The 25,589-nt window shown below is 43.3% G+C and overlaps 1 protein-coding gene across 3 annotated transcripts in view; it reads left to right on the top strand.

Moving 5' to 3' along the window:
- The first annotated feature begins 207 nt into the window (after nucleotides 1–207).
- Nucleotides 208–25,589, top strand: part of PSMD11 (proteasome 26S subunit, non-ATPase 11) — a 45,590-nt gene continuing 20,208 nt past the window's right edge. For all 3 annotated transcript variants that reach the window (XM_033184230.1, XM_033184229.1, XM_033184231.1), the window contains exons 1-5: nucleotides 208–726; nucleotides 3,081–3,182; nucleotides 11,272–11,396; nucleotides 22,265–22,336; nucleotides 22,736–22,793. In XM_033184230.1, coding sequence (XP_033040121.1) covers nucleotides 636–726; nucleotides 3,081–3,182; nucleotides 11,272–11,396; nucleotides 22,265–22,336; nucleotides 22,736–22,793 — 448 coding nt within the window. In that variant the 5' untranslated portion in view covers nucleotides 208–635. The remainder of the gene's footprint in view (nucleotides 727–3,080; nucleotides 3,183–11,271; nucleotides 11,397–22,264; nucleotides 22,337–22,735; nucleotides 22,794–25,589) is intronic.

The raw sequence follows: 25,589 nt of genomic DNA, 5'->3' as shown, positions 1-25,589 counted from the left end.
GTTTGTGGCGTGAATGGAGCAAAGGTGATGTTTCATTTCATCACGTCCAGCACTGTCCCAAGGTTAAGTGGGCGCGTGAGAAGGACAGTTTTCTCCGGTTCTGGCGGGTTTGCCCTCCTGCCGGCTAGCGTTCTGCGGAAGTCAAGCCTGGAAAGCGTGTATGCGGCGTACAGGCGTCAGACACTGGAACGCATTCGAATGGTGCTATTCTTTGTCTGCCACATAGCGAGCACTTTATAAGGTCACTTACAGTCCTGAATCCTGAATGAATGGTTAAATCGTGGAAGCCGCAAAGAAAGCCACGCAGCTTTGACTGAAGACCTAGCCCGGTACTCAAGAATCCCTCTCAGTGGCGCGCGAGCGGGGTCGGAATCAAGAAGCCTCTTTTGGGGTGGGCGGGGACCGATCTTGAGCTCCCACTGCGGGGCACCACCTCTTTTCCTCGCCGCCCGCCCGCTAGGCGGCGCTGGGGAGCTTGCAGCCCACGGGCGAGGCCCTCCGAGAGACTACAACTCCCGGAGTGCTCTGGGAACGGAGCCGCGGGAGCTACAGGCGGAGGGACTCGAGGGCGGGCTTTCCGGGTGTGTGTTTCCGGCGTCGGCGGCCGCGGCCGGGGACGGTGTGAGAGCGGTAAGATGGCGGCGGCGGCAGTGGTGGAGTTCCAGAGAGCCCAGTCTCTACTCAGCACCGACCGGGAGGCCTCCATCGACATCCTCCACTCCATCGGTAAAGGTCGCCGCGCCGCCTCCCCGGCCCCGCCGGCCCAGCTCGGCTTATGTCGGTCGGCGGCAGCGGAGAGGGGCCGGGGTAGCCGGCTCTGGTGCTGCTGACTCACTGTGTGTGTGAGGGGGGCCGGGCCGGGGGCTCAGGCCGCTCGGAGCTCCCCAGAGCCCCCCGGGTCTCACTGTTGTGGGAGGGCTTGAGGCAATCCCCAGGTCCCCTCGCCGGCTGCTGACTCACGGGGGGCTCAGCGTAGGGTGGGAGAGTGGGCCGAGCCGGGCCCCCACCCCTCCTTAGCTGTGTCCCCGGCTCTGGCCCGCACGAGCTGGTCTGGGACCCGGAGCAGTGCGGGCCGGCGTGCTTGTCACGGACTGGTCCTAGAGTCTCTAGTTGAAAGGCCTTGGCGAAACCAGCTCAGGACAGGCATTTCCCGCCGTTGTAATCAGCACAGTCTGCTCCGAGTGGGAGCGCGAGCGCTTGCTCTTCTCTGGGAGTTTCCTTCCACGGGACGCTGGGAGCTGCTACTCCCCAGCCCCACGGCGGAAAGCTCCACTAAAAGAAGGGTCTCTTTCAGAATGTGGGAAATTCAGGGGTGACACACACCTCAGATTGGCATTTGGTTTGTGGAGGTGGCCGAGACGCTCATCTGCCCTGTGTAGGGTGTAAGAGTGAGGTGTTGGAGCGGGACCGCCCGGCTAGAAAAGGTGACTAATCTTTCCAGACTCCCTGTAGGGATTGGAAGTGAGTTAAGGGAGTTAGTTGTCAGCCGCAGAGTTCAGGGAATTCTTTGGAACGGGTAGGCTGCATGTTGCCGGAAAAATTAAAATTTTCTTAGCACTGTAATATGATGGTCTTAACCTGCACACAACAGGAAAACTGAAATGATAACCCCAGCCAGTCGCTTCCGGCAGCTTTCTGTTGGGATTCAAGTGTGAACAGAAATTTATAATAACAGAGGAAGACTTAAATGTTCACTCATAAAGGATTCAGTTAGGGCTTGGACCAGCTCTTCACTGCACGTGTAATGGGATCTTTTTAGTGTAGCTTGGGAAGGTTTGAATTAGCTCAACAAGTAGTATGAGAATGCACCTGTATGTGGGACTTGCAAGATGTTGGCATTTGACTTAGTGTGTTGAATTTTGGTATTCCAGACCTGCACGGAGAAAGGACAATGACAAGATCTTGATACTTTATCATTGGGGATACTAGAGAAGGAGAGGAGGTGGGCGTCAAGATGTATCTTTGAACGATATTGGTAAAAGGTGTTTCATTTGAAAAGTTCTGATCTTGACTTAGGTCAGTTACTTCTACGGAACCAGAGTCATCTCATTCACCGTTACATGGGTATTTTATTCTGAGTACACATTATTATTTAGAACTAATGTGAGGAGCATGAATTTTAATTGTCTGTGCCCAGTGCCTAATATTTTGTCTTTCATAAAGTAGAAATTATGTTAAACATTACAATTAGAGTATTTCCTGTTGGCCCACTATTCTAGGGGAGAGTTCCCTGAAAGCTTCACTGTTAGAACAAGCTTGAGTCATCATGGTTGACGGCCTTACTTTTTCTGGACTCCATCATGGAGTATCAAAATCTTGGTTTTTGTCAAGTCATGATGCTTTCTTTGTAAGAGTAGTGGTAACTAGTGATGATCCCTACAAACTTGGAGAGGCTATTCCATGCTTGCATGTTAAAATAGTTATTAGCTGTTGAACATAGGACAGATAGCACAAAGTTATTTTAACAGACCTCAATGCATTACAAAGCAGCAGTCTCTCCTAAGTGTAACTGTGCAGGATCCCACTGGGGCTTTGATAGGGTTGCTTCTCTTGAATGGCTTTATAGAGCTGCTTATCCCTAACACGCCCATCAGCTGAGGCTTTGCACAGACATAAAGTTTATTGAAAGGCTTTTGACTTACAGACACCAATAACTTGGTCAATTGATTTTGGTTTTTGGCATAAATGCACAGGCATGTTTAATATCTTCACATAACATGGTGACTGGCATAGATCTTGGCACCATAAGTATGAATGATTTGTTTTGTTTTAATTTTGCTTTAACCAAGTGACCACAACAGAAACTTAGTGTATGTAGGTAAGCAAAATTCTGGTGGGTAGAATGAAAAGGCACATTTAAAATCAAAGAGAAGAATCCTTTTTTTTATGATTTACATGGAGCATATTCTACATATATATTATCTTTTTTTTTCTGACTTAGAGGTTTTTTTTTTTTAACTCTAGAATTTGTCTTTTGGTAAATATGTTTGAATTTGTAATGGATCTTATGAGGGTGAAATTTCCCTCAGTCTTCATTTTTTGGTCAGAATTTTAAAAGGGTTTGCGTTTTCCTCTCCCAGTGAAGCGTGACATTCAGGAAAACGATGAGGAGGCAGTGCAAGTCAAAGAGCAGAGCATCCTGGAACTGGGATCTCTCCTGGCAAAGACTGGACAAGCTGCAGGTAAGTGCTACACATGGATTGTACCTGAAATGCTGAGTGAAATTCCCGTCTTTTGTTGGAGTGAAGAATCATGGGACTGATCCACAAACTGAATTCAACTTTATTTTCTTGGCAACTTGTTGAGTTTCAGTTTTTTACCAGGCAATTAAGTGGCCTTTAAACTCAGTTCTTTCATGGTAGTTTAGTTTTGCAAATGAGAGACAATCTTATTTTTGTTGGGATATAGTGATTTCTGATTGTTTCTGGTTTTTGAATTCTCACTGTATTCCCTTACATAGAGGCAGCAACAGTCTTCAGTAATTTCACTGAGCAACTCTGATGTATTTAAGATAGACAACAACTTTAAGCGCCGGATTCAAAAACGACAAAGGATTTTGTATCCAAATGACTCACTGTCGTTTTTTTCTGATTGATTAAGAATGAGAATAAGACATTAAATGGAGTCTTCCCAAGACTTCTCCATTTGTACCTAGGACTTTGTGCACATCATTGCTCAGACATTCTAGTTGTAATTAAACCATTGACTGATTAGATTTGACATAATGTTCTGATGATGGGTGTGTCCTTGGAATGAGAAGGGAGTCCTTTTGGTCAGGAAGGACCTTTTACCAGTAAAGTAGTAATAGTATTTAGAGAGAAGTCTGTTTAACTTCAAATGGGTGGTTTTTGTTAAGTTTAAAGTGAATTTAGAGCTCATTTGATTAAATTGGATTAAGATCTGGTAAGTGACTTCATGAGTTATTTACCCTAAAATTATGTTGTTCAAGAGAATAACGGGGGTTAGTTAGCACAACTTCTTGAACTTGAGAACTAAAGACTTTTTTCTTTTTCGAAACGGGGTCTTGCTGTGTCGCCCAGGCTGGAGTGCAGTAGCGCAATCTGGGCTCACTGCAACTTCCGCCTCCTGGGTTCAAGCGATTCTCCTGCCTCAGCCTCTAGAATAGCTGGAATTACAGGTGCATGCTACTACTCCTGGCTAATTTTTGTATTTTTAATAGAGACGGGGTTTCACCGTGTTCATCAGGCTGGTCTCGAACTCCTGACCTCATGATCCACCCACCTTGGCCTCCCAAAGTGCTGGGATTCCAGGCGTGAGCCATTGTGCCCAGCCAGTGATTTTTTTCAATTAAAGATCACTAACTTATTAATTGTTAGGCTCAGTCTATAGAGCGGAATAAAGATGTATGAAATTGGAGGATGTGTTTACATGGGCCTTATATCTTACTTAAAACATTGTTAAGTAGCTATAAGAAGAACCATACGTAATGGTTTTTGATGGCTATGAACTCTTTTTTTTTTTAATTATTATTTTTTTTGAGACAGAGTTTTGCTCTTGTTGCCCAGGCTGGAGTGCAAATGGTGCGATCTCGGCTCACTGCAACCTCCGCCTCCCAGGTTCAAGTGATTCTCCTACCTCAGCCTCCCGAGTAGCTGGGCTTGCCAGCATGTGCCACTATGCCTGGCTAATTTTGTTTTTTTTGTTTTTTTTTTTTTTTGAGACGGAGTCTCGCTCTGTCACCCAGGCTGGAGTGCAGTGGCCGGATCTCAGCTCACTGCAAGCTCTGCCTCCCGGGTTCACGCCATTCTCCTGCCTCAGCCTCCTGAGTAGCTGGGACTACAGGCGCCCGCCAGTGCGCCCGGCTAATTTGTTGTATTTTTAGTAGAGACGGGGTTTCACCATGTTCGCCAGGATGGTCTCGATCTCCTGACCTCGTGATCCGCCCATCTCGGCCTCCCAAAGTGCTGGGATTACAGGCTTGAGCCACCGCGCCCGGCCAATTTTGTATATTTTTTTAGTAGAGGTGAGGTTTCACCATGTTGGTCAGGCTGGTCTCAAACTCCTAACCTCAGGTGATCTACCTGCCTTGGCCTCCCAAAATGATGGGATTACAGGTGTAAGCCACGGCGCCTGGCCAACTGGTTACTCTTTTAAACACATACATGGTTTAACTTAATTGAATCCTTGAAACAACTTGAAGTAGGTACTGTTATCCATTTTACACATGGAGGATACTGAGCACAGAAAAGTTAAATAACTTACCAAAGCTCATTCAACTGATAACTGGTAGACCTAGGATTTGAACTCATGTAGTCTTACTTCAGAGCCCATATAGCCACATGACATCATGGTTATTATTGCTTTCCTGTAACTGTCTACTTACGAATTATCATTGGTGGGTGGTGTCTTTTCATCTTAGGCTGACTTTCCTCCTATTTAACATACATATGGATTCCAGTTGTCTGTCAGTTAATTTGAGCTTGGGGGCTTCCAGAACAGTTTTGATAATCACTCCATGCAAAATATAATAAGGTAATTTTTCTGAATTATAAAGCCAACAGAAGTGATGTGAAAATTTTTTTTGTTGTTAGCCAGGCATGGTGGCTCATATCTGTAATCCCAGCACTTTGGCAGGCTGAGGCAGGAGGATCCCTTGAGTCCAGGAATTTGAGACCAGCTCTGGCAACAAAGTGAGACCCCGTCTCTACAAAAAATAGAAAAATTAGCTGAGTGTGGTGTTATGTGCCTGTAGTACCAGCTACTCTGGAGGCTGAGGTGGGAGGATTGCTTGAGCCGAGGAGGTTGAGGCTATAGTGAGCTGTGGTCACACTGCTATGCTTCCGCCTGGGTGACAGAGCAAGACCTTGCCTCAGAAAAAGATTTTTTTTTTGTTGAAATATCCAAATTTCTACTTTCCTCCAGTGGCATGAATTAAGAACAGTGTGTGGTATATAGTCAACACTTCAGTAATTTTCATCCAAAAATTTACTGTTTTGCTTGAAATTCCTATTTTATATGTATTCTCCGCTTATTTCTTGCCCTGCCTTGTGACCTGAGTTTAGAAGTGTACTGCTAAACCTATTGAAATTTAATAGATGAATTTTAAGAACTTTCAAAAACATTTCCATGTTACCTACTGTTTTCTAAGAAAGTTTGATGAGACGGCCGGGCGCGGTGGCTCAAGCCTGTAATCCCAGCACTTTGGGAGGCCGAGACGGGCGGATCACGAGGTCAGGAGATCGAGACCATCCTGGCTAACACAGTGAAACCCCGTCTCTACTAAAAATACAAAAACTAGCCAGGCGAGGTGGCGGGCGCCTGTAGTCCCAGCTACTCGGGAGGCTGAGGCAGGAGAATGGCGTAAACCTGGGAGACGGAGCTTGCAGTGAGCTGAGATCCGGCCACTGCACTCCAGTCCGGGCGACAGAACGAGACTCCGCCTCAAAAAAAAAAAAAAAAAAAAAAAAAAAAGAAAGTTTGATGAGTATAGGTATACACAATGGGAACTCTAAGGAGGTGTTGAGGCCTACATATATTTAGCTGTCTTTGCTATTATTGATGGATAGATTTGTATTGTTTGCTCCCTGAGAACAGAAAATATGTCTGTTCCATTAATGTCCAGTTTTGTTTTTTATGCATTTAATAAATGCATAGCATTGTGCTAAGTATTCTACTCAAAAATTTAAGATAGGATCCCTGGCCAACAACAATCACTTGGGGATTACCGAAAAAACAATGTCTGATGTGTAATTGTGATTGCAAGTAGTGTTAATAGTGTTGAGCATCATCAGACATGATGCCTAGGCTCATGATTTCATAGCCTAAAACTTTTCAAAGGAATCTGTTGAGTTCTGTGAGGGTTTTTTTTTTTTTTGAGATAGAGTCTTGCTTTGTTGCCCAGGCTGGTGTGGAGTGCAGTGGCGCGATCTCGGCTCAACCTCCTGGGTTCAAGTGATTCTCCTGCCTCAGCCTCCCAAGTAGCTGGAACTACAGGCGCCCACCACCACGCCCAGTTAATTTTTGTATTTTTAGAAGAGGTGGGGTTTCATGATGTTGGCCAGGCTGGTCTCGGGCTCCTGACCTAAGTGATCCACCCACCTCGGTCTTCCAAAGTGTTGTGATTATAGGCATGAGCCACCATGTCCGGCCTTTTTTCTTTTTTTGAGACTGAGTCTCACTCTGTTGCCCAGGCTGGAGTACAGTGATGTGATCTTAGTTCACTGCAACTTCTGCCTCCTGGGTTCAAGCGATTCTTGTGCCTCAGCTTCCCCAAGTAACTGGGACTAGAGGCGTGAGCCACCATGCTCAGCTAATTTTTTTTTTTCCTTTTAGTAGAGAAAAAGTTTCACCATGTTGGCCAGGCTGGTCTTGAACTGCTGACCTCAGTTGATCCACCCGCCTCGGCCTCCCAAAGTGCTGGGATTCCAGGTGTGAGCCACTGACAAGGAAATTCTGGTCACATAATTACAAATAATCCCAGTAAGAATAGGAGGAAGTCAGTATGATTTTATGGGACTTAAAAAAAAATTATCTCAGTATGTATGAAAATGGAAAGAAACAGGAAATACAAACAAGAATTAATATAAAACAGTAGTAGACTAAAACAGATGATGAACTGAGTCTGAAAAATGGCAGCAGGGCACAGTAACTCACACCTGTAATCCCAGGACTTTGGGAAGCTAAGGTGGGAGGATTGCTGGGGGCCAGGAGTTAGAGACCAGTTTGGACCGCATAGTGAAGATGCTATCTCTGTTAACATTTTTTTTTAAAAAAAGCAGCATGGATAACATAAGGAGACCCCATATCTACACAAAAATAAAAAAATTGACTGGGTGTGGTGGTGCAGTCCTGTGTCCCAGGTACTTGGGAAACAGAGGCAGGAGGATCACTAGAGCCTGGGAAGTCAAGGCTGCAGTGAGCCACAATTGTACCATTGTACTACAGCCTGGGTGACTGAGTGAGACTCTTTCTCAAAAAAAAAAAAAAAAAAAAAAAGAAAAATGCAGGAGGACAACTAAGAGATCATTTACTTCTCTCTCAGGGTAAGAAGAATAACACTCAGTGTTTAGAGAAAATATTGTAATGCTAGCAGGTGTTAGAAAGGCAGACTGCTTAGCTCATGTTTCGCTTCTGCCTTTTCTAGGAAGGAAAATGATTTTCAAACTGAAAGATAGAAATAGGTGAGAGAAGACAGAGCAGATAGTCTCTGTAAATAAGTTCAGGTCTCTAGGCTCTAACAGTTTCTTTTATTATCAAAAAAATAATTCTAGCAGATATAACTATAGAGCCATTTATTATTCTGAGAAAAATCGTGGAGAGGTATAAGGAAACTGAGGCAAATATTATCCTGCCTTTCAAGAGGGTAATGCAAAGAATAGATGTATTCACTGTGTGCTGTACATTGAAATAAATTAAAAATAAAGAATAGACACTATACGTGGTCATTAGTGGTAGAGTTCTGGGACAGATTATTTGATAAGGAGGTAGTAATCTCTTAAAAACAGTGGATTTATTGTGAACAGATTATTCCAAATTCACCTTAGTTCTCTCTATTTGTTTTGTTTTGTTTTTTTGAGACAGAGTCTCACTTTGTCACCCAAGCTGGAGTGCAGTGGCACAATCTTGGCTCACTGCAGCCTTGACCTGGGCTCAAGCAATGCTCTTGCCTCAGTCCCCCAAGTAACTGGGACTATAGACCCACACCACCATGCCTGGCTAATTTTTTGTAGAGTGGGGGTTTTGCTATGTTGCCCAGACTGGTCTTGAACTCCTGAGCTCAAGCAGTCTGCCCACCTTGGCCTTCCAAAGTGCTAGGATGATAGGTGTGAGCCACCGCACCCAGCCTAGTTCTCTTTTTGGTTAGCTTTATCAGACCTATAGATTTTCAGGGGTCTGTGTGCCACCTGCTTTTGTAAATAAAGTTGTATTGGAACAAAGCCGTGCCCATTTGTTTCCCCATTGTGTGTGACTGACTGAGTTCAGGACCTGCTACTAAGACCATATAACCTTCAAAGCCAAAAAAATTTACTGTCTGGTCCTTCACAGAAAAAGTTTGCCAGCCTCTGGATTAGAAGAATGATATAGACTACATATCTGATGTAAGCAGGATAGTTGAACATTTGCCATAATATTAATATCAAAGGTACAGGTTATGAATTTACAATGGGCTGAATAACTGTATCCAAAACATGTTAATAAATGGATCATTTGTCAGCCTGAAGGGAAGTCTTCAGGTATTGTGTCATGAAGATCTGTCCTTGTTTTTCTGGTCAGCATCTGGAATCATGGTTAAAGCCATTTCAGAAGGCTTGCTTATTTTTGTAGATGACTCAGTACAGTTAGAAGACAGAATTAAAATTCACAGTTATTGCCAAAGCCAGGAAGATTAAATTCAGTTGTGATAAGGATTAAGTTATATACTTAAAGTATTTTTCAAAACAGAGGAAGTTGGGGGAATTACCTGTTTTGACAGTAGTCTATTAAAAAGGACTTTAATGGACTCAGTCTGAACAAAGAGAGGTGTTAGAAAAAGCAAAACATGCTCTCTTATGTTACATATCATGGCCAGATCAAGAGAATTAAGCCTCCTGGTCTACTGTCAGACCCTACCTGGAGCAATTGTTTTCATTTCTGGGTACCACAAAATACCACAGGTAGTACCTTTAGAAAGTAGAGTTTGTTCAGAGGAGAGCAACTAAGTTATCTAGAAACAAGGACTTTGGAGGAATAGTTGAAATAGCCAAAGATGTTAAGCTTGGATAAAGGGAAAATTAGGGAAATGTAAATGATAATTACCTTTAAGTATTTAAAGCCATGTGAAAGAAGGTATAGATTTCTGTTTTGTGTTTCAAAAAGGAATAATTTGTTTTGGCCAACATTAGAATAGACTGCTTTGTGAACATTTCTGTGACTAGAAATCATTCAGAATTGTTCAGGCACAGGAGGAAATTCTATGGGAGAAGGGACATTGCTCCAGACTACTTTAAAAAAGCTATCATTACATAATATAATTGAAATAAATGCAAAAGGAATTTGAGGGGGAGAATCACTGTAGACTGGAGTTACATGGAAAACTCAGTAGGACCTCAGATGGACCTAAAAGGATATATAAGATTTATATAGGCTGAGAAGATGGCAAGACATTTCAGATGGGATTATGGCATTAGTGCCTCTTGAAAGCAGGAGTATATGCTGTAGTCTTGTGCAGAGGTGAATGAGGTGGCAGAATGACAAAAAGTTTTAAACATTGGGAATCAAAGGTCATTACTGGGGAGTGAAGGGAAAAGATGAACTTTTCTACTCTATTTCAAGTTCTTAAGTGCCTGACACAGTCCCATGCATTCTCTGACTATTCAGGCAGATGAGGATTTCAGGGCCTTGAATTAGCATTCTCTGGAGGGTGAGGTTTGCTTGCCCTGAATTAGAGTTCTCAGGAGGGTGAGTCTGCAATAGGAGAATATTAAAGAGGCAGTGGCACTAAAGTAATTTTAACCTACATTCCAAAAATACCTCATTAGCTGTTTAGTTGAAACATTCTCTAATTTTTACTATTTAACAAGCATATCTCTAGTTTATTGTTTCAAAAGATGTTTCTTTAGAGTTCATATACTGCCCTCTTCTATAAAGTGGGGGAAAAGCTCTATGATGGATCCCTTTTTTGGTCATAGTTTAAGACTTAGGTTTTGAAGATTAATGAGGAATTTAAAAGAGATACAGTAGCACTTTAAGGGCAAAACACTCTTCTATGTGAAAAGTTTATTCAGAAGACTGCCAGGGAAGTGATATTGCAGAAAGGCTAAACTGCGGAGCACTGCAGAAAGACATGAAAAAGGAATCTGGAGTGGAAAAATCTCTGTCTGTTTAAGGGGAACAGCTGAAGCAGACTTGGAAATTAGAAAAAAATTACTTGTATAACCTGATCATATTTGTTGGTTGTGAGGAAGTAATTTTGTGAAGGTGGCAGGGACAGAGCATATTTCATGTTCTAGAAAACTGCTTTTTGAGATTATGAATACTTGGCTGTTTATCTTTCATTAAGATGGATAAATGAAGCAGAGACATGAGCTTTTCTTGGAACTTCATAGTAATCCAGTGGCTGAGTAGGTAACAATGCAAATTTGGTATATGATGTTAACGTATTTTTGCTACTCTGCTATTTGCTAGGAATGCTTTAAACTCCTAATAAGTTTCATTTAGACTGATTCCAGTGATGTAAGTACCGATTTTTATGACATTCGGTCAGTTTCTTAAGTGGATATTTTGTCTCAAATGTTGATGTTTACTTCTCTTTTTGAATTCCCTTTCATACAGAGCTTGGGGGACTCCTGAAGTATGTACGACCCTTCTTGAATTCCATCAGCAAGGCTAAAGCAGCTCGCCTGGTCCGATCTCTTCTTGATCTGTTTCTTGATATGGAAGCAGCTACAGGGCAGGAGGTAAGTGATATTAATGACAGAAAGTAGACAATATGGAGAAAAGTTTGTTTCCATGAAAGAAATGCCTGCCTGCACTTTAGTACTAATGTGGAAGGGAAAGCTGGGAGGACAGCGCAGGACTTATCATGTCAGTTTCTCTTTGTTACAGGGCATTTGATACTTTGGGTCTGTTCCATGCTTTGCTTTGTAAGTGGAGATTGTCAGTGGTCCCTGGAATCCTCATTACATCAGGGTCACAAACTGATTCTTGTCTTTGAGGTATTGTATTGCCACACCTTTGTAATGTTTTCTGTGTCTGTGGTACCTTTCATCTCGTGTCACAAAGCTCCTTCTGAGCACTAATTAAGTCTTGTGGTATTCCTTCTTAGCATGTTTTGTACTGCGTATATGCCTTTATTGAGGGGTAAGCATCCATCCGTTTGTGTCTCATTGTGCAGAAGTGACTCTGGTGTTCCTGTACGTGTCCCACAAGTTCAGACTAGACCCTGAGCTGTATTAAAGAGTGCCTGTCTGTAATCACTGAATCTTTTCCAGCCTTCTCAAAGATAACTGTATTTTCTGCAATTCAGGAAGAGACATATACCAAAATTAAACATCATTCGTAAAAAGTGGCAGATTCAAGCAGGGTATATTGTCATTGCTTGAATCTGTTTGTAGGAAGAATATAGTTGTTGTTTTTCTTATGGATATATTGATCAGTACTCATTGAGTGCCTGCTACGTGTTAGGCACTATTTTAGGTATTGGGGATACAGTTGTAAAAACACAGTCACTGTTGTCATGAGGATTATTTTTTAATGGGGAAGGCAGGCAATGAACAAATGTAAAATGTCAGATAATGTAAGGGCAGAATTGCTAGTTGGTTATATGTCTGATTGTTTGCTGTGGCCTCTGTGGGCATGAAAGGTATGAAAGGCCATAGTAGCATATTGAATAAATGGGAATTTCAGAAACCTAGGACACATGGATCCCACTTTGGAATCATACTTTTGTAAAATCTGGCTTTAATGATTCTTTGAATGCTGATTTAAACACTATATACTAACTTTATTTGTAGAAAATTTGTTTGTAGAGCAGTCTTCAAATTTATGTCTCTGACAAAACTGTTTAATGATAGTATATAAAAAATAGATGGCTATTTTGAATTAAAGTGTCAATTATTTTAAGGAATATATTAAAAGTTATTTGGGGTATTAGTCTTAACTAACTTTTTTTTTTTTTTTTTTGAGAAAGAGTCTCGCTCTGTCACCCAGGCTGGAGTGTAGTGGCTGGATCTCAGCTCACTGAAGCTCCGCCTCCCAGGTTTACGCCATTCTCCTGCCTCAGCCTCCTGAGTAGCTGGGACTACAGGTGCCTGCCGCCTTGCCTGGCTAGTTTTTTGTAATTTTTTTTTTTTTTTTGAGACGGAGTCTGGCTCTGTTGCCCAGGCTGGAGTGCAGTGGCCGGATCTCAGCTCACTGCAAGCTCCGCCTCCCGGGTTTACGCCATTCTCCTGCCTCAGCCTCCCGAGTAGCTGGGACTACAGGCGCCCGCCACCTCGCCCGGCTAGTTTTTTTTTTTTTTGCATTTTTTAGTAGAGACGAGGTTTCACTGTGTTAGCCAGGATGGTCTCAATCTCCTGACCTCGTGATCCGCCCGTTTCGGCCTCCCAAAGTGCTGGGATTACAGGCTTGAGCCACCGCGCCCGGCCAGTTTTTTGTAATTTTTTTAGTAGAGACGGGGTTTCACCGTGTTAGCCAGGATGGTCTCGATCTCCTGAACTCGTGATCCGCCTGTCTTGGCCTCCCAAAGTGCTGGGATGACAGGCTTGAGCCACCGTGCCCGGCCCTTAACAAACTTTTTAAAAAAATTATACCTTAAAAAGCTCATGAAAGTGGTACCATCCTCTTTGTTTGAAATAGAGTACCTTAAAATAGATTGATCAGGCCGGGCGCGGTGGCTCAAGCCTGTAATCCCAGCACTTTGGGGAGGCCGAGACGGGCGGATCACGAGGTCAGGAGATCGAGACCATCCTGGCTAACACAGTGAAACCCCGTCTCTACTAAAAAAATACAAAAAACTAGCCGGGCGTGGTGGCGGGTGCCTGTAGTCCCAGCTACTCGGGAGGCTGAGGCAGGAGAATGGCGTGAACCCGGGAGGCGGAGCTTGCAGTGAGCTGAGATCTGGCCACTGCACTCCAGCCTGGGCGACAGAGCGAGACTCCGTCTCAAAAAAAAAAAAAAAAAAAAAAAGATTGATCAGTAAATGTTAATTTGAAACTGACTGATAAATGTTGCTTGGAAGGTTTTGGGCAGAAAAGTTAATTATGGAAGCTGCTCCTTTTTGCACACTGAAGTTTCTGAAATTATCCCTCCTCATAACCTAGAGCTCAGTGGGTAGAACAACATTTTGTTTTTTTTTTTTTTGGCGATGGAGTTTCACTCTTATTACCCAGGCTGGAGTGCAATGGCACAATCTTGGCTCACCACAACCTCCGCCTCCTGGGTTCAAGGGATTCTCCTGCCTCAGCCTCCTGAGTAGCTGGGACTACAAGTATGCATCACCATGCCCGGCTAATTTTGTATATTTAGTAGAGACGGGGTTTCACCATGTTGGTCAGACTGGTCTTGAACTCCTGACCTCAGGTGATCTACCCACCTTGGCCTCCCAAAGTGCTGGGATTACAGGCGTGAGCCACCGCATCGGACCTGCATTTGTTTAATGATCATTTCTCGTATTCCTTTGTGGAAATCCATTCAAGTCATGTTTTAGTGCTCTGTTATAGTTCACTAGTAGGATTTCCTGGACTTTGTCATGTGGCTCCCTGACTGGTTAGGCTCTCTCTCTTAACTGTGGTTGTATGTTGTCATTGTTCATTGCACATTACATTTATATACGTTAAAGACCTTTCTTCCTTTCCTTAGGGTGAAAGGAAACACTTTTAGGCATTGTATCATTTTATCATCAGTGTCGTTTTAGTTTTTAGTAAAGGCTGTTTTTGTTTTCGTTTTTTGAGACAGCCTTGCTCTGTTGCCCAGGCTGAAGTGCAGTGGCACAGTCTTGGCTCACTGCAGCCTCAACCTTATGGAGTCAAGTGATCCTCTTGCCTCAGTCTCATGAGTAGCTGGAACTACAGGCATGCACCACCATGCTGGGCTAATTTTTGTATTTTTATAGAGCGGGGGGTTTGCCATGTTGCCCAGGCTGATCTTGAACTCCTAGACTCAAATGATCTGCCTGCCTTGCCCTCTCAAGTCCTGGGATTACAGGCGTGCAGCACTATGCCTGGCTAAGGCTGATATTTTTAATGGTTAGCAGCTTTGCTTTTATCAAGAACCAGAGTCTTATTCCACTAAGCAGGACTTCTTTTGGTAATTTTTGTGGATTATAGGTTATTTGCTTGTTTTGGAGCAAATTGTGGATTATCCAGATTGTCTCACCTGCACCTCAGACTCAATATGGGCAACCTCAACATCCAGCCATTTGTTTAATTTTGTCAATTCAGCTTTCTTCAGTTTCTCCACCTCTTTTGTATTTGTTCTCTTTTTTTTTTCCCAAGATAGAGTCTTGCTCTGTCACCCAGGCTGGAGTGCAGTGTTGCGATCTCGGCTTACTGCAGCCTCTGCCTCCTGGGTTTAAGCAATTCTCCTGCCTCAGCCTCCCAAGTAGCTGGGATTACAGGCACCCACCACCACACCCGGCTAATTTTTGTATTTTTAGTACAGATGGAGTTTCACCATGTTGGCCAGACTGATCTTGAACTCGTGACCTTGTAATCTGCTGGCCTCGGCCTCCCAAAGTACTGGGATTATAGGTGTGAGCCACTGTGCCCAATCGTGTTCTCTCTTTACAACTACCATCTAGTTTGGTTCTTAATTATTTTTTATTTGGACTACTGCAAAAACGTCATTCAGTCATTGTCAGAGATACCTTACCAAATAGCCCTCTGATAATTTTATTCCTCTCCCTCTTCTACCACAACTCAAACCTTCAGTGGCTTTCCATTGCCTGCAGAATTAGATGATTAATGGTTTTCTATAATACAACCTACTGCAATCTACTGCAGTAGTCTAATCTCCCAGGACTCTACTAAGCATATCAAACATGTCAGCCATGTTGGATGCCTGGCTGTTTGCTGAACAAGCCTGTATGACCCTCATGCTGTACCTTTCTCTTCCATAGCCTTATCTCAAGTTCCACCTCCTCTCAACTCTTTCCTTCCTGAGTTTGATGTGGTTTTAACTCTTTCACTGACTCACATTATATTTTGTACATGCTCTATTTCTGATTATTCTTCCTTCTATGACAATTGCTTTACACTTGCCTTATCTCCTTTACTGTAATATAATCTCACTTAGGTGAAGCACTATATGCCTTGCAGTACCACAGAGCCTTCCTCATTCCCAGTACAGTTCAAATTCCTTAACCATGGCTACCTCTGACCACATCCACTATACTAGTCTCCTTTTACTTTCTTTACAGCTGTAATTACTGGCCTTATTGCCTTATGCTTCAAACTGTCTGGGGTTGGGACATTTATATACATATGGATTGCTGTCAGCTTGATCTTAACAGGGTTTTTTTCTTTATATTGTTTCAAGTCTTTGCTTACATCTTACATCTTCCTCAGAGACTTTCCTTGATCAACCTATCTTTTTTTCCTTTTAAAAAATATTTATTTTTTACAAAAATTAGCCAGGTGTGGTGGTGCATGCCTGTAATCCCCACTACTCAGGTGGGTGAGGCACAAGAATCGCTTGAACCCGGGAGGTAGAGGTTCCAGTGAGCCGAGATCGTGCCACTGCACTCCAGCCTGGGCAAGAGTGAGAAGAGTGAGACTCTGTCTTAGAGTATACTTATATACTCTAAGTGTTGTATTCCTGGCACTTAGAGTACTTTGGCTTGAAGAAGCTGCATACCTTTTTGTTGAAGGAATGTATGGACTGTGCCTGTGCCTTCCCTATGGTAGATGTGCAGTGGTGTGCTCACAGCTCACTGCAGCCTCAACTTCCTGGGCTCAGGTGATTCTCCCACCTCAGCCTCCCAAATAGCTGGGACTACAGGTACACACCACGACATCTGGCTAATTTTTTTTTTTTTGTATTTTTAGCAGAGATGGGATTTTTGCTATGATGCTTAGGCTGGTCTCAAACTCCTGGGCTCAAGTGATCCTCTGGACTCGGCTTCCCAAAGTGCTGGGATTACAGATGTGAGACACCATGCCCAGCCAGGAATCCTTTGTTGAATTAAGGTCTGAGTTTATTGAATTGAGATGTAAGCATTGGGTGTTGTTACTACATTCGTTTAGGTAACTCAAGGTCTCTGACTTGGGGAAATAGGATATAATTTTTATTCTTAGTTCTTTTTTCTTTTTGAGATAAAGTCTCGCTCTGTCTCCCAGGCTGGAGTGCAGTGGTGTGATCTTGGCTCACTACAACTTCTGCCTCCCTGGTTCAAGTGATTCTCCTGCCTTAGCCTCCTGAGTAGCTGGGATTACAGGTGCATGCCACCACACCCAGCTAATTTTTATATTTTTAGTAGAGATGGGCTTTTGCCATGTTGGCCAGAGTGATCTTGAACTCCTGACCTCAGGTGATTTGCCTGTGTGAGCCACCACACCTGGCTTTATTCTTAGTTCTTTTTTAAAATTTTTTGATTGGGTGTTGGGAAAGAATAGACAAGCAAGTCATAGGCGGATGGCTATCATGGTAGTATTGAGGCCCGAGGCAAAATGGGGTTTTATTTATTTTATTTATTTTAAATGAGGGTCTTGGTCTGTGGCCCATGTTGGGGTGCAGGGGTGCGATCGTAGTTCACTGTAACCTTGAACATCTGGGCTCAAGGAATCCTCCTGCCTCAGCCTCCCAAGTTGCTGGGACTACAGATGTGCACCACTACATCTGGCTAATTAAAACAATATTTTGTAGAGATAGGGTCTTGCTGTGTTGCCCAGGCTGGTTTCAAACTTCTGGTCTTAAGCGATCTGCTTGCCTCAGCCTCCCAAAGTGCCTGGATTACAGATATGAGTCACCGTGCCTGGTAAAAGAAGACATTTTAGAAAACTGTTAAGACAGCTAGAGTTTTGTGTTAAGGAGTTTGGTACTGAGAGTATGAGGGAGGGGATTTCCCTTGCTTTTTTCTATTTGAGGACTAACTGTAAGACAGATGTATCTGGCCGGGCACGGTGGCTCACGCCTGTGGTCCCAGTACTTTGGGAGGCTGAGGCGGGCCAATTGTGAGGTCAGAAGATCGAGACCATCCTGGCTAACCCAGTGAAACCTTGTCTCTACTAAAAATACAAAAAATTAGCCGGGCGTGGTGTCGGGCGCCTGTAGTCCCAGCTACTCAGGAGGCCAAGGCGGGAGAATGGTGTGAACCTGGGAGGCGGAGCTTGCAGTGAGCCGAGATTGTGCCACTGCTCTCCAGCCTGGGCAACAGAGCGAGACACTGTCTCAAAAAAAAAAAAAAAGACAGATATGGCAGGGCGCGGTAGCTCATGCCTATAATCCCAGCACTTTGGGAGGCCGAGGCAGGCTGATTGCGAGGTCAGGAGATTGAGACCATCCTGGCTAACACGGTGAAACTTCATCTCTACTGAAAATACAAAAAATTAGCTGGGCATGGTGGCGGCACCTGTAGTCCCAGCTACTGGGGAGGCTGAGGCAGAAGAATGGCGTGAACCCGGGAGGTGGAGCTTACAGTGAGCTGAGATTGTGCCACTGCATTCCAGCCTGGGCAGCAAAGCAAGACTCTGTCTCAAAACAAAACAAAAGACAGATACATCTATAAAACCATCTTCAGCTTGCTATTCCCAAAGTTGGTATGATTCAGGTTATGATCTGTTCAAATGAATGCAAGGTTTGGAGCCTAGAAAGTGAGGGCATGTGACTTGGGGAGTGAGAGAGTGAGGACGGGTTGGTGGGCAGGGGCTGGGGAGTGGAAAAGTAAGATGAAGAGGAGGGAAGGAAGACCGAACCAGATTCTTGCCAAATAGTGAACTCAGCTTGCAGAATTAACCTTACCTTCCACGGATCTATAGGGAGTAGCCTATGGGCAACTTTTCTGGTGTAGTCTACCCAAATGAAACACAATAGCACTTTTTTTTTTTTTTTTTTGAGACCGAGTCTCACACTGTCGCCCGGGCTGGAGTACAATGGCATGATCTCGGCTCACTGCAACTTCTGCCTCTCAGGTTCATGTGATTCTCCTGCCTCAGCCTCCCGAGTAGCTGGGAGGTACACACCACCACACCCAGCTAATTTTTTGTATTGGGGGTTTCACTATGTTGGCCAGACTGGTCACGAACTCCTGACCTCATGATCCACCCGCCTCGGCCTCCCAAAGTGCTGGGATTACAGGCATGAGCCACCGCACCCGGCCCACAATAGCATGTTTTAAGAAACCTCTCTACTAAAAATACAAAAGTTAGCTGAGCATGGTGGCAGGCGGCTGCAGTCCCAGCTACTCAGGAGTCTGAGGCAGCAGAAGTGCTTGAACCTGGGAGGTGGAGGTTGCAGTGACCCGAGATCATGCTGTTGCAGTCCAGCCTGGGCATCAAGAGCGAGACTCCATCTCAAAAAAAAAAAAAAAAAAAAAAGATATCCAGTTCGTGTAAAAAAAAAAAAAAAAAAAAAATCCTTGCTGTAGGAGAAACACCTGTGATGACCTCAACTTAAGGCTGGGTTAAGATAGAGTGCTGCAGTTAGGCACAAGTTCTGGTGCCAGCAGCAGATATATGTGATAGTCCAGATATTAACTGATTAGTAGTCCTTAGGTAAATTCATCTTATACAATTGTGGTATAGCTTGCTTTTATTTTAGTTTTTGGTTCTGTCTTATTTTTAGAGAATTTTTTTTTTTTTTTTTTTTTGAGACAAAAGTCTCGCTCTGTCGCCCAGGCTGGAGTGCAGTGGCTGGATCTCAGCTCACTGCAAGCTCCGCCTCCCGGGTTTACGCCACTCTCCTGCCTCAGCCTCCCGAGTAGCTGGGACTACAGGCACCCACCACCTCGCCCGGCTAGTTTTTTGTATTTTTTTTAGTAGAGACGGGGTTTCACTGTGTTAGCCAGGATGGTCTTGATCTCCTGATCCACCCGTCTGCCGTCTCGGCTTCCCAAAGTGCTGGGATTACAGGCTTGAGCCACCGCGCGCGGCCCTTAGAGAATTTTTATGAGATCAGTTGAGTTTAGAGTTGGAGATTAGGTAGCCACCAGGGGGCTCCAATGAGGAGTTACAAAGGTTTTGTTGGTTCTCTCACTGGCAAATCCTCTGATGTTACCCGTCAGTTCACCTTAGGCGAATCACTTAATATCTGGACTATCAGGGAAATGGAGGCAGGTGAATTGCAGGAGTGTAATTCATTGTTTCTTAATTAGCGATATACTTTAAGTGACCAAACTCTCTTCTAGACTAATGAATCAATAGCCCAGGCATTCTTTTTTTGTGGTAGGTGGGTATGGTAAATGATTTATTGAAATATAACTTACAGAGGAATATTTCTAAGTCCCAGGTATTCATTTTTGTGTCCTTTGAAAAATCTCGCTGGGTAAAACTTGCAAGGGCGGGAAGCATTTCTTACCCTTCCAAGTCATGTAGAACTAAACACTTATATTTCCTTTTGCTAAGACTATTCAGAGAAATATTTTCAGTTCCATTTATATTAGAAATCTTACTTTGAATTTAGCTTTTCAGAATATAACTCAAAACTCTGCAATTGTGATATAGCTTGCTTTTATTTTAGTTTTTGGTTCTGTCTTATTTTTAGAGAATTTTTATGAGATCAGTTGAGTTTAGAGTTGGAGATTAGGTAGCCACCAGGGGGCTCCAGTGAGGAGTTGTAAAGGTTTTGTTGGTTCTCTTCCTGGTGCATCCTCTGAGTACCGTGTAATGTTATCTGTTAATTTATTTACAGAGCTAGAATTTAGGATGTAAAAGTAGAAGATCCTATCAATTTTGATTATGTCTCTGTAGTTTTTCCTTCTTACAGCATTTCTTTTCTTTTCTTTGTTTTTTTTGAGACGGAGTTTCACTTTTGTTGCCCAGGCTGGAGTGCAATGGTGCGATCTTGGCTCACCACACTGTCCACCTCCCAGGTTCAATGGATTCTCCTACCTCAGCCTCCCGAGTGGCTGGGAGTACAAGCATGCACCACCATGCCTGGCTAATTTTTTCTATTTTTGGTAGAGACAGGGTTTCTTCATTTTGGTCAGGCTGGTCTCGAACTCCCGACCTCAGGTGATCCACCTGCCTTGGCCTCCCAAATTGCTGGGATTACAGGCATGAGCCACCGCGCCTGGCCAGCATTTCTTAAGAGAACTTTGGATTTATATAAAAACCTGTTGTATTAGCAGTTCTTTGGAGAGCTCAGTTTCTCATTTCATTTCTTTTGGTCTTATGCTCTAATTAGCAACCTTAATATAAAACTTGCAGTAACCAAAGTGATAGAAGATCTGCAGTACTTAATATTTACTCTGTCAAAGCTAGCATGTCAGGGATACATGATGGTGTGCTAGACTGTTTAGCATTGAGTGCTGCTTTAAGTCAGTTACTTTGCACCTTACCTCACTACTTAGGTGGCAGATAGGAGTCGGGGTTCAGAGTGCCTTTAAAGCTTAAAAGCGCTTTTATGCATTAGGCTAATTCTAATTTCTTTTTTTTTTTTTATTAAAAAATTTTTTTTAAGACTAGTCAAAGTGCAGTAGTGAGAAGCAGGGAAAGAGTAGATCAGGAGCTCAATCTGTAACTGACTGTGAACAATCGAGAACTAACTGCTAATACAACAGGTTTTTATATAAATCCAAAGTTCTCTTAAGAAATGCTGGCCAGGTGCAGTGGCTCGTGCCTGTAATCCCAGCAATTTGGGAGGCCAAGACAGGTGAATCACCTGAGGTCGGGAGTTTGAGACCAGCCTGACCAAAATGAAGAAACCCCGTCTCTACTAAAAATAGAAAAAATTAGCCAGGCATGGTGGTGCATGCCTGTAATCGTCACTACCTTTGGACCACCTTTTTTTTTTTTTTTTTTTTTTTTTTTGAGACGGAGTCTGCTCTGTCGCCCAGGCTGGAGTGCAGTGGCCGAATCTCAGCTCACTGCAAGCTCCGCCTCCCGGGTTTATGCCATTCTCCTGCCTCAGCCTCCCAAGTAGCTGGGACTACAGGCGTCCGCCACCTCGCCCAGCTAGTTTTTTGTATTTTTTAGTAGAGACGGGGTTTCACCGTGTTAGCCAGGATGGTCTCGATCTCCTGACCTCATGATCTGCCCGTCTCGGCCTCCCAAAGTGCTGGGATTACAGGCTTGAGCCACCGCGCCCGGCCCTGAACCAACTTTTATTCCCTTTAATACAAGCTAAGTTACTGTACCTGTTTGCTTTAAGAGTGATGATGAATTGATTAGTTGCGTTGCTTAGAATCTGAAAGGGAAAAAGCCTGGACCTTTCGAGTCTTAAAAGCAACTGCTAGGAATGAGGCATTAGTGCTTAGGATGAGAATTTCTCCCCTTTATTACCTGTGTATTATACATTACCATTACTATTTCTAGCCAGTAAGAAATCTGTGCTTTAAAAATTCCTAATCTGTCATAGAAATCTACATTCCAGAGCTATACATGTTGTTTGGAAGTTCTTGGTCTCTCCTGGGTAGGTAGAAGAGGAGTCTTGAAGATAAAGCTCTTTTCCTAAAAAACATAATCTAAACACAAAGATATTTTATGTGTAAAAAGCCAAGTTGATGCTCCATTATGATATAACTATTACACATTGAGATACTGTGGATCAGACACTAAATAGAGCAATATGGATGATATGTAAGGAGGGAATTTAAGCTGTTCTCCAAAGCATGGTTTGTGGGAAGAATTTGAGGACATAATGTTGCATGTACTGTCTCTCCTTATTGCAGGTCGAGCTGTGTTTAGAGTGCATCGAATGGGCCAAATCAGAGAAAAGAACGTTCTTACGCCAAGCTTTGGAGGTGGGTTTTACATTGGTACTGATTTCAGGTCTCTAAGCATGAGATAGATGGTAAATGTAAGCAGTACCATCCTTATCAAAAGTATCTTCAGCAACTTCGTAATTACCTAAATACCGAAAGATTATTGATGGTAGCCCCATTTATGAGAATTGCTCTGATTGAAGTTTTGAGACAGATTTGCTACTTGGCTCAGAGTAATAAGCAACAACATGGTAAAGTTAACAGTCATTTGCTGGCTATAATAGGGACAATACGTTGGCTAGATCATCTCTTATGCTGAATTTGATGCTATCATCAGAAATTGCGTATTTAACAGTAACGATTCTGTGATGTCAATCTTTGATTTCTTTCTGTGGCTTTTTTTTCCCCCCTTCAATCAATGCTTTTTCTCTTTCCTAGGCAAGACTGGTGTCTTTGTACTTTGATACCAAGAGGTACCAGGAAGCATTGCATTTGGGTAAGTTAGCTGGTAATAAGTCATCTCAGCTAGCTAAATGAGTATATTCTAAACCACCTGGCTACTCTTATTAATTACCTGTTAATTTATATTCTACCCACTTCTAAGAAGGATTTAAGGTAGCTTACAGTTCTGCATTTGTCATGAGAAAATGTTATTTGAAAGTTTAAAAAACTGGCTAATCTGTCAAATTTAGAGGACAAATGGGTAGTTTTAAGTTTACTTGAATTTAGAGCAGTAAAATCAATTCCATTTTAATAACTGAAATTTTAAAAAATGTATGTCTATATTTTGCCTGTAGTACTCTGTTAAATTTCAGATTTAGGTTTTTAAATTGGAAATGTTTGGCTTGTTGTCCTGTTTACTATATCTGCTTGTATACTTAAAATCTGTTTTAAAAATCAAGAAATTAATTGGGTACAAATATATTTGGAAGCCGGAGTGGCCAACTGAAGCCTTTCTCCTGTGTGGCCTTTAAGCACCTTGAAATCTTCCCTGCTTTTTTTAAATTTTATTTTTATTTATCTATTTATTTATTTATTCTTTTTTGAGACAGAGTCTCACTCTGTTGCCCAGGCTGGAGTGTAGCAGCACAATCTTAACTCACTGCAACCCCTGCTTCTCAGGTTCAAGCGATTCTCCTGCCTTAGCCTCCTGAGTAGCTGGGACTATAGGCATGTGCCACCGTGCCTGGCTAGTTTTTGTATTTTTAGTAGAGATGGGGTTTTGCTATGTTGGCCATGCTGGTCTCAAACTCCTGACCTCAAGTGATCTGCCCACCTTGGCCTCCCAAAGTACTAGGATTACAGGCATGAGCCCCCGTGTCTGGCCACTGCTTGCTTTTTATGAGTGGGTAGATCTGGACTATTTTTTCCGAACAAGAGAACATGGCTCTTATGATCTATTAGGTTGAAGAGTTTCCAACATTCAGTTTTTGGACTGCAAAAGTGGCAATTTCATATGGTTCAAATAGTAGCATTTAAAAAATAACTTTAATAAGATATGGTTCACTTACCATAAAATTCACTTTTAAAGTGTATAATTCAGTGGTTTTTAGTATATTCACTAAGTTGTACAACCATCACCACTACTTTATTTCAGAATGTTTTCCGCTTGGCGTGGTGACTCATGCCTGTAATCCCAGCACTTTGGGAGGCCAAGATAGGCAGATTGCCTGAGCTCGGGAGTTTGAGACCAGCCTGGGCAACATGGTGAAACCCCATCTCTACTAAAAATACAAAAGATTAGCAGGACGTTGTGGTGCACATCTGAAATCCCAGCTACTTGTGAGCTGAGGCAGAAGAATCGTTTCAACCCGGGAGGCGGAGGTTGCAGTGAGCCAAGATTATGCCACTGCACTCCAGCCTCAGCAACAGAGCAAGACTCTGTCTCCAAAGAAAGAAAAAAATTTCAGAACTTTTTTTTTTTCTTTGAGAGGGTGTCTCGCTCTGTCGTCCAGGCTGGAAGTGCAGTGGTGCAATGTTAGCTCACTGCAACCTCTGCCTCCTGTGTTCAAGCGATTCTCCTGCCTCAGCCTCCCAAGTAGCTGAGATTACAGGCACCTGCCACCATGCCTGGCTAATTTTTGTATTTTTTAGTAGAGATGGGGTTTCACCATGTTGGTCAGGCTGGTCTCGAACTCCTGACCTCAAATGATCTGCCTGCCTTGGCCTCCCAAAGTGCTGGGATTTCAGGTGTGAGCCACCGTGCCTGGCCTCAGAACATTTTTATCACCCTAGAAAGAAACTTACTATCCATTAGCAGCCCCGGGCAATGACTAAGCTATTGGTATATTTGTAGATTTGTCTGTTCTGGGTATTTCTTATAAATGAAATGATACAATATTTGTTTCTCTGTGATTGGCTTCTTTCATGCAGCATTATGTTTTCAGGGTTTATGTTGTAGCATGTGTCAGTACTTCATTCCTTTTTATTGCTGAATAATAGTCCATTGTAAGGATATATCACATGTGTTTATCCATTCATCAGTTGATGGACACCTGTGTTTCCACATTTTAGCTCTTAAGAATACTGCTGGCCGGGTGCGGTGGCTCAAGCCTGTAATCCCAGCACTTTGGGAGGCCGAGACGGGCGGATCACGAGGTCAGGAGATCGAGACCATCCTGGCAAACACGGTGAAACCCCGTCTCTACTAAAAAATACAAAAAACTAGCCGGGCAAGGTGGCAGACGCCTGTAGTCCCAGCTACTCGGGAGGCTGAGGCAGGAGAATGGCGTGAACCTGGGAGGCGGAGCTTGCAGTGAGCCGAGATAGCACCACTGAACTCCAGCCTGGGCGACAGAGCAAGACTCTGTCTCAAAAAAAAAAAAAAAAAAAAAGAATACTGCTATGAACAGGTTTTATGTGGACATGTTCTTCTTCTGGGTATATACCTAGAAGTGGAATTACTGTGTCATATGGTGACTGACGAGCTGTTTAAGGAGCTGCTAAGCTGTTTTCCAAAGTGGCTGCACCATTTTATATTCTCTTCAACATTGTATAAGGGTTCCAGTTTTTCCATATCCTCCCCAACACTTTTTTTTTTTCTTTTTTTTTGAGACAGAGTCTGCTCTGTCACCCAGGCTGGAGTGCAGTGGCCAGATCTCAGCTCACTGCAAGCTCCGCCTCCCGGGTTTACGCCATTCTCCTGCCTCAGCCTCCTGAGTAGCTGGGACTACAGGTGCCTGCCGCCTTGCCTGGCTAGTTTTTTGTAATTTTTTTTTTTTTTTTTTTTTTTTTTTTTGAGACGGAGTCTCACTCTGCCGCCCAGGCTGGAGTGCTGTGGCCGGATCTCAGC

Source organism: Trachypithecus francoisi, unplaced genomic scaffold, assembly GCF_009764315.1.
Source record: "Trachypithecus francoisi isolate TF-2019V2 unplaced genomic scaffold, Tfra_2.0 Lachesis_group20, whole genome shotgun sequence".
Lineage (NCBI taxonomy): Eukaryota > Metazoa > Chordata > Mammalia > Primates > Cercopithecidae > Trachypithecus > Trachypithecus francoisi.
Note: the sequence above shows the minus strand (reverse complement) of the source record. Positions and strands in the feature narration are given on the sequence as shown.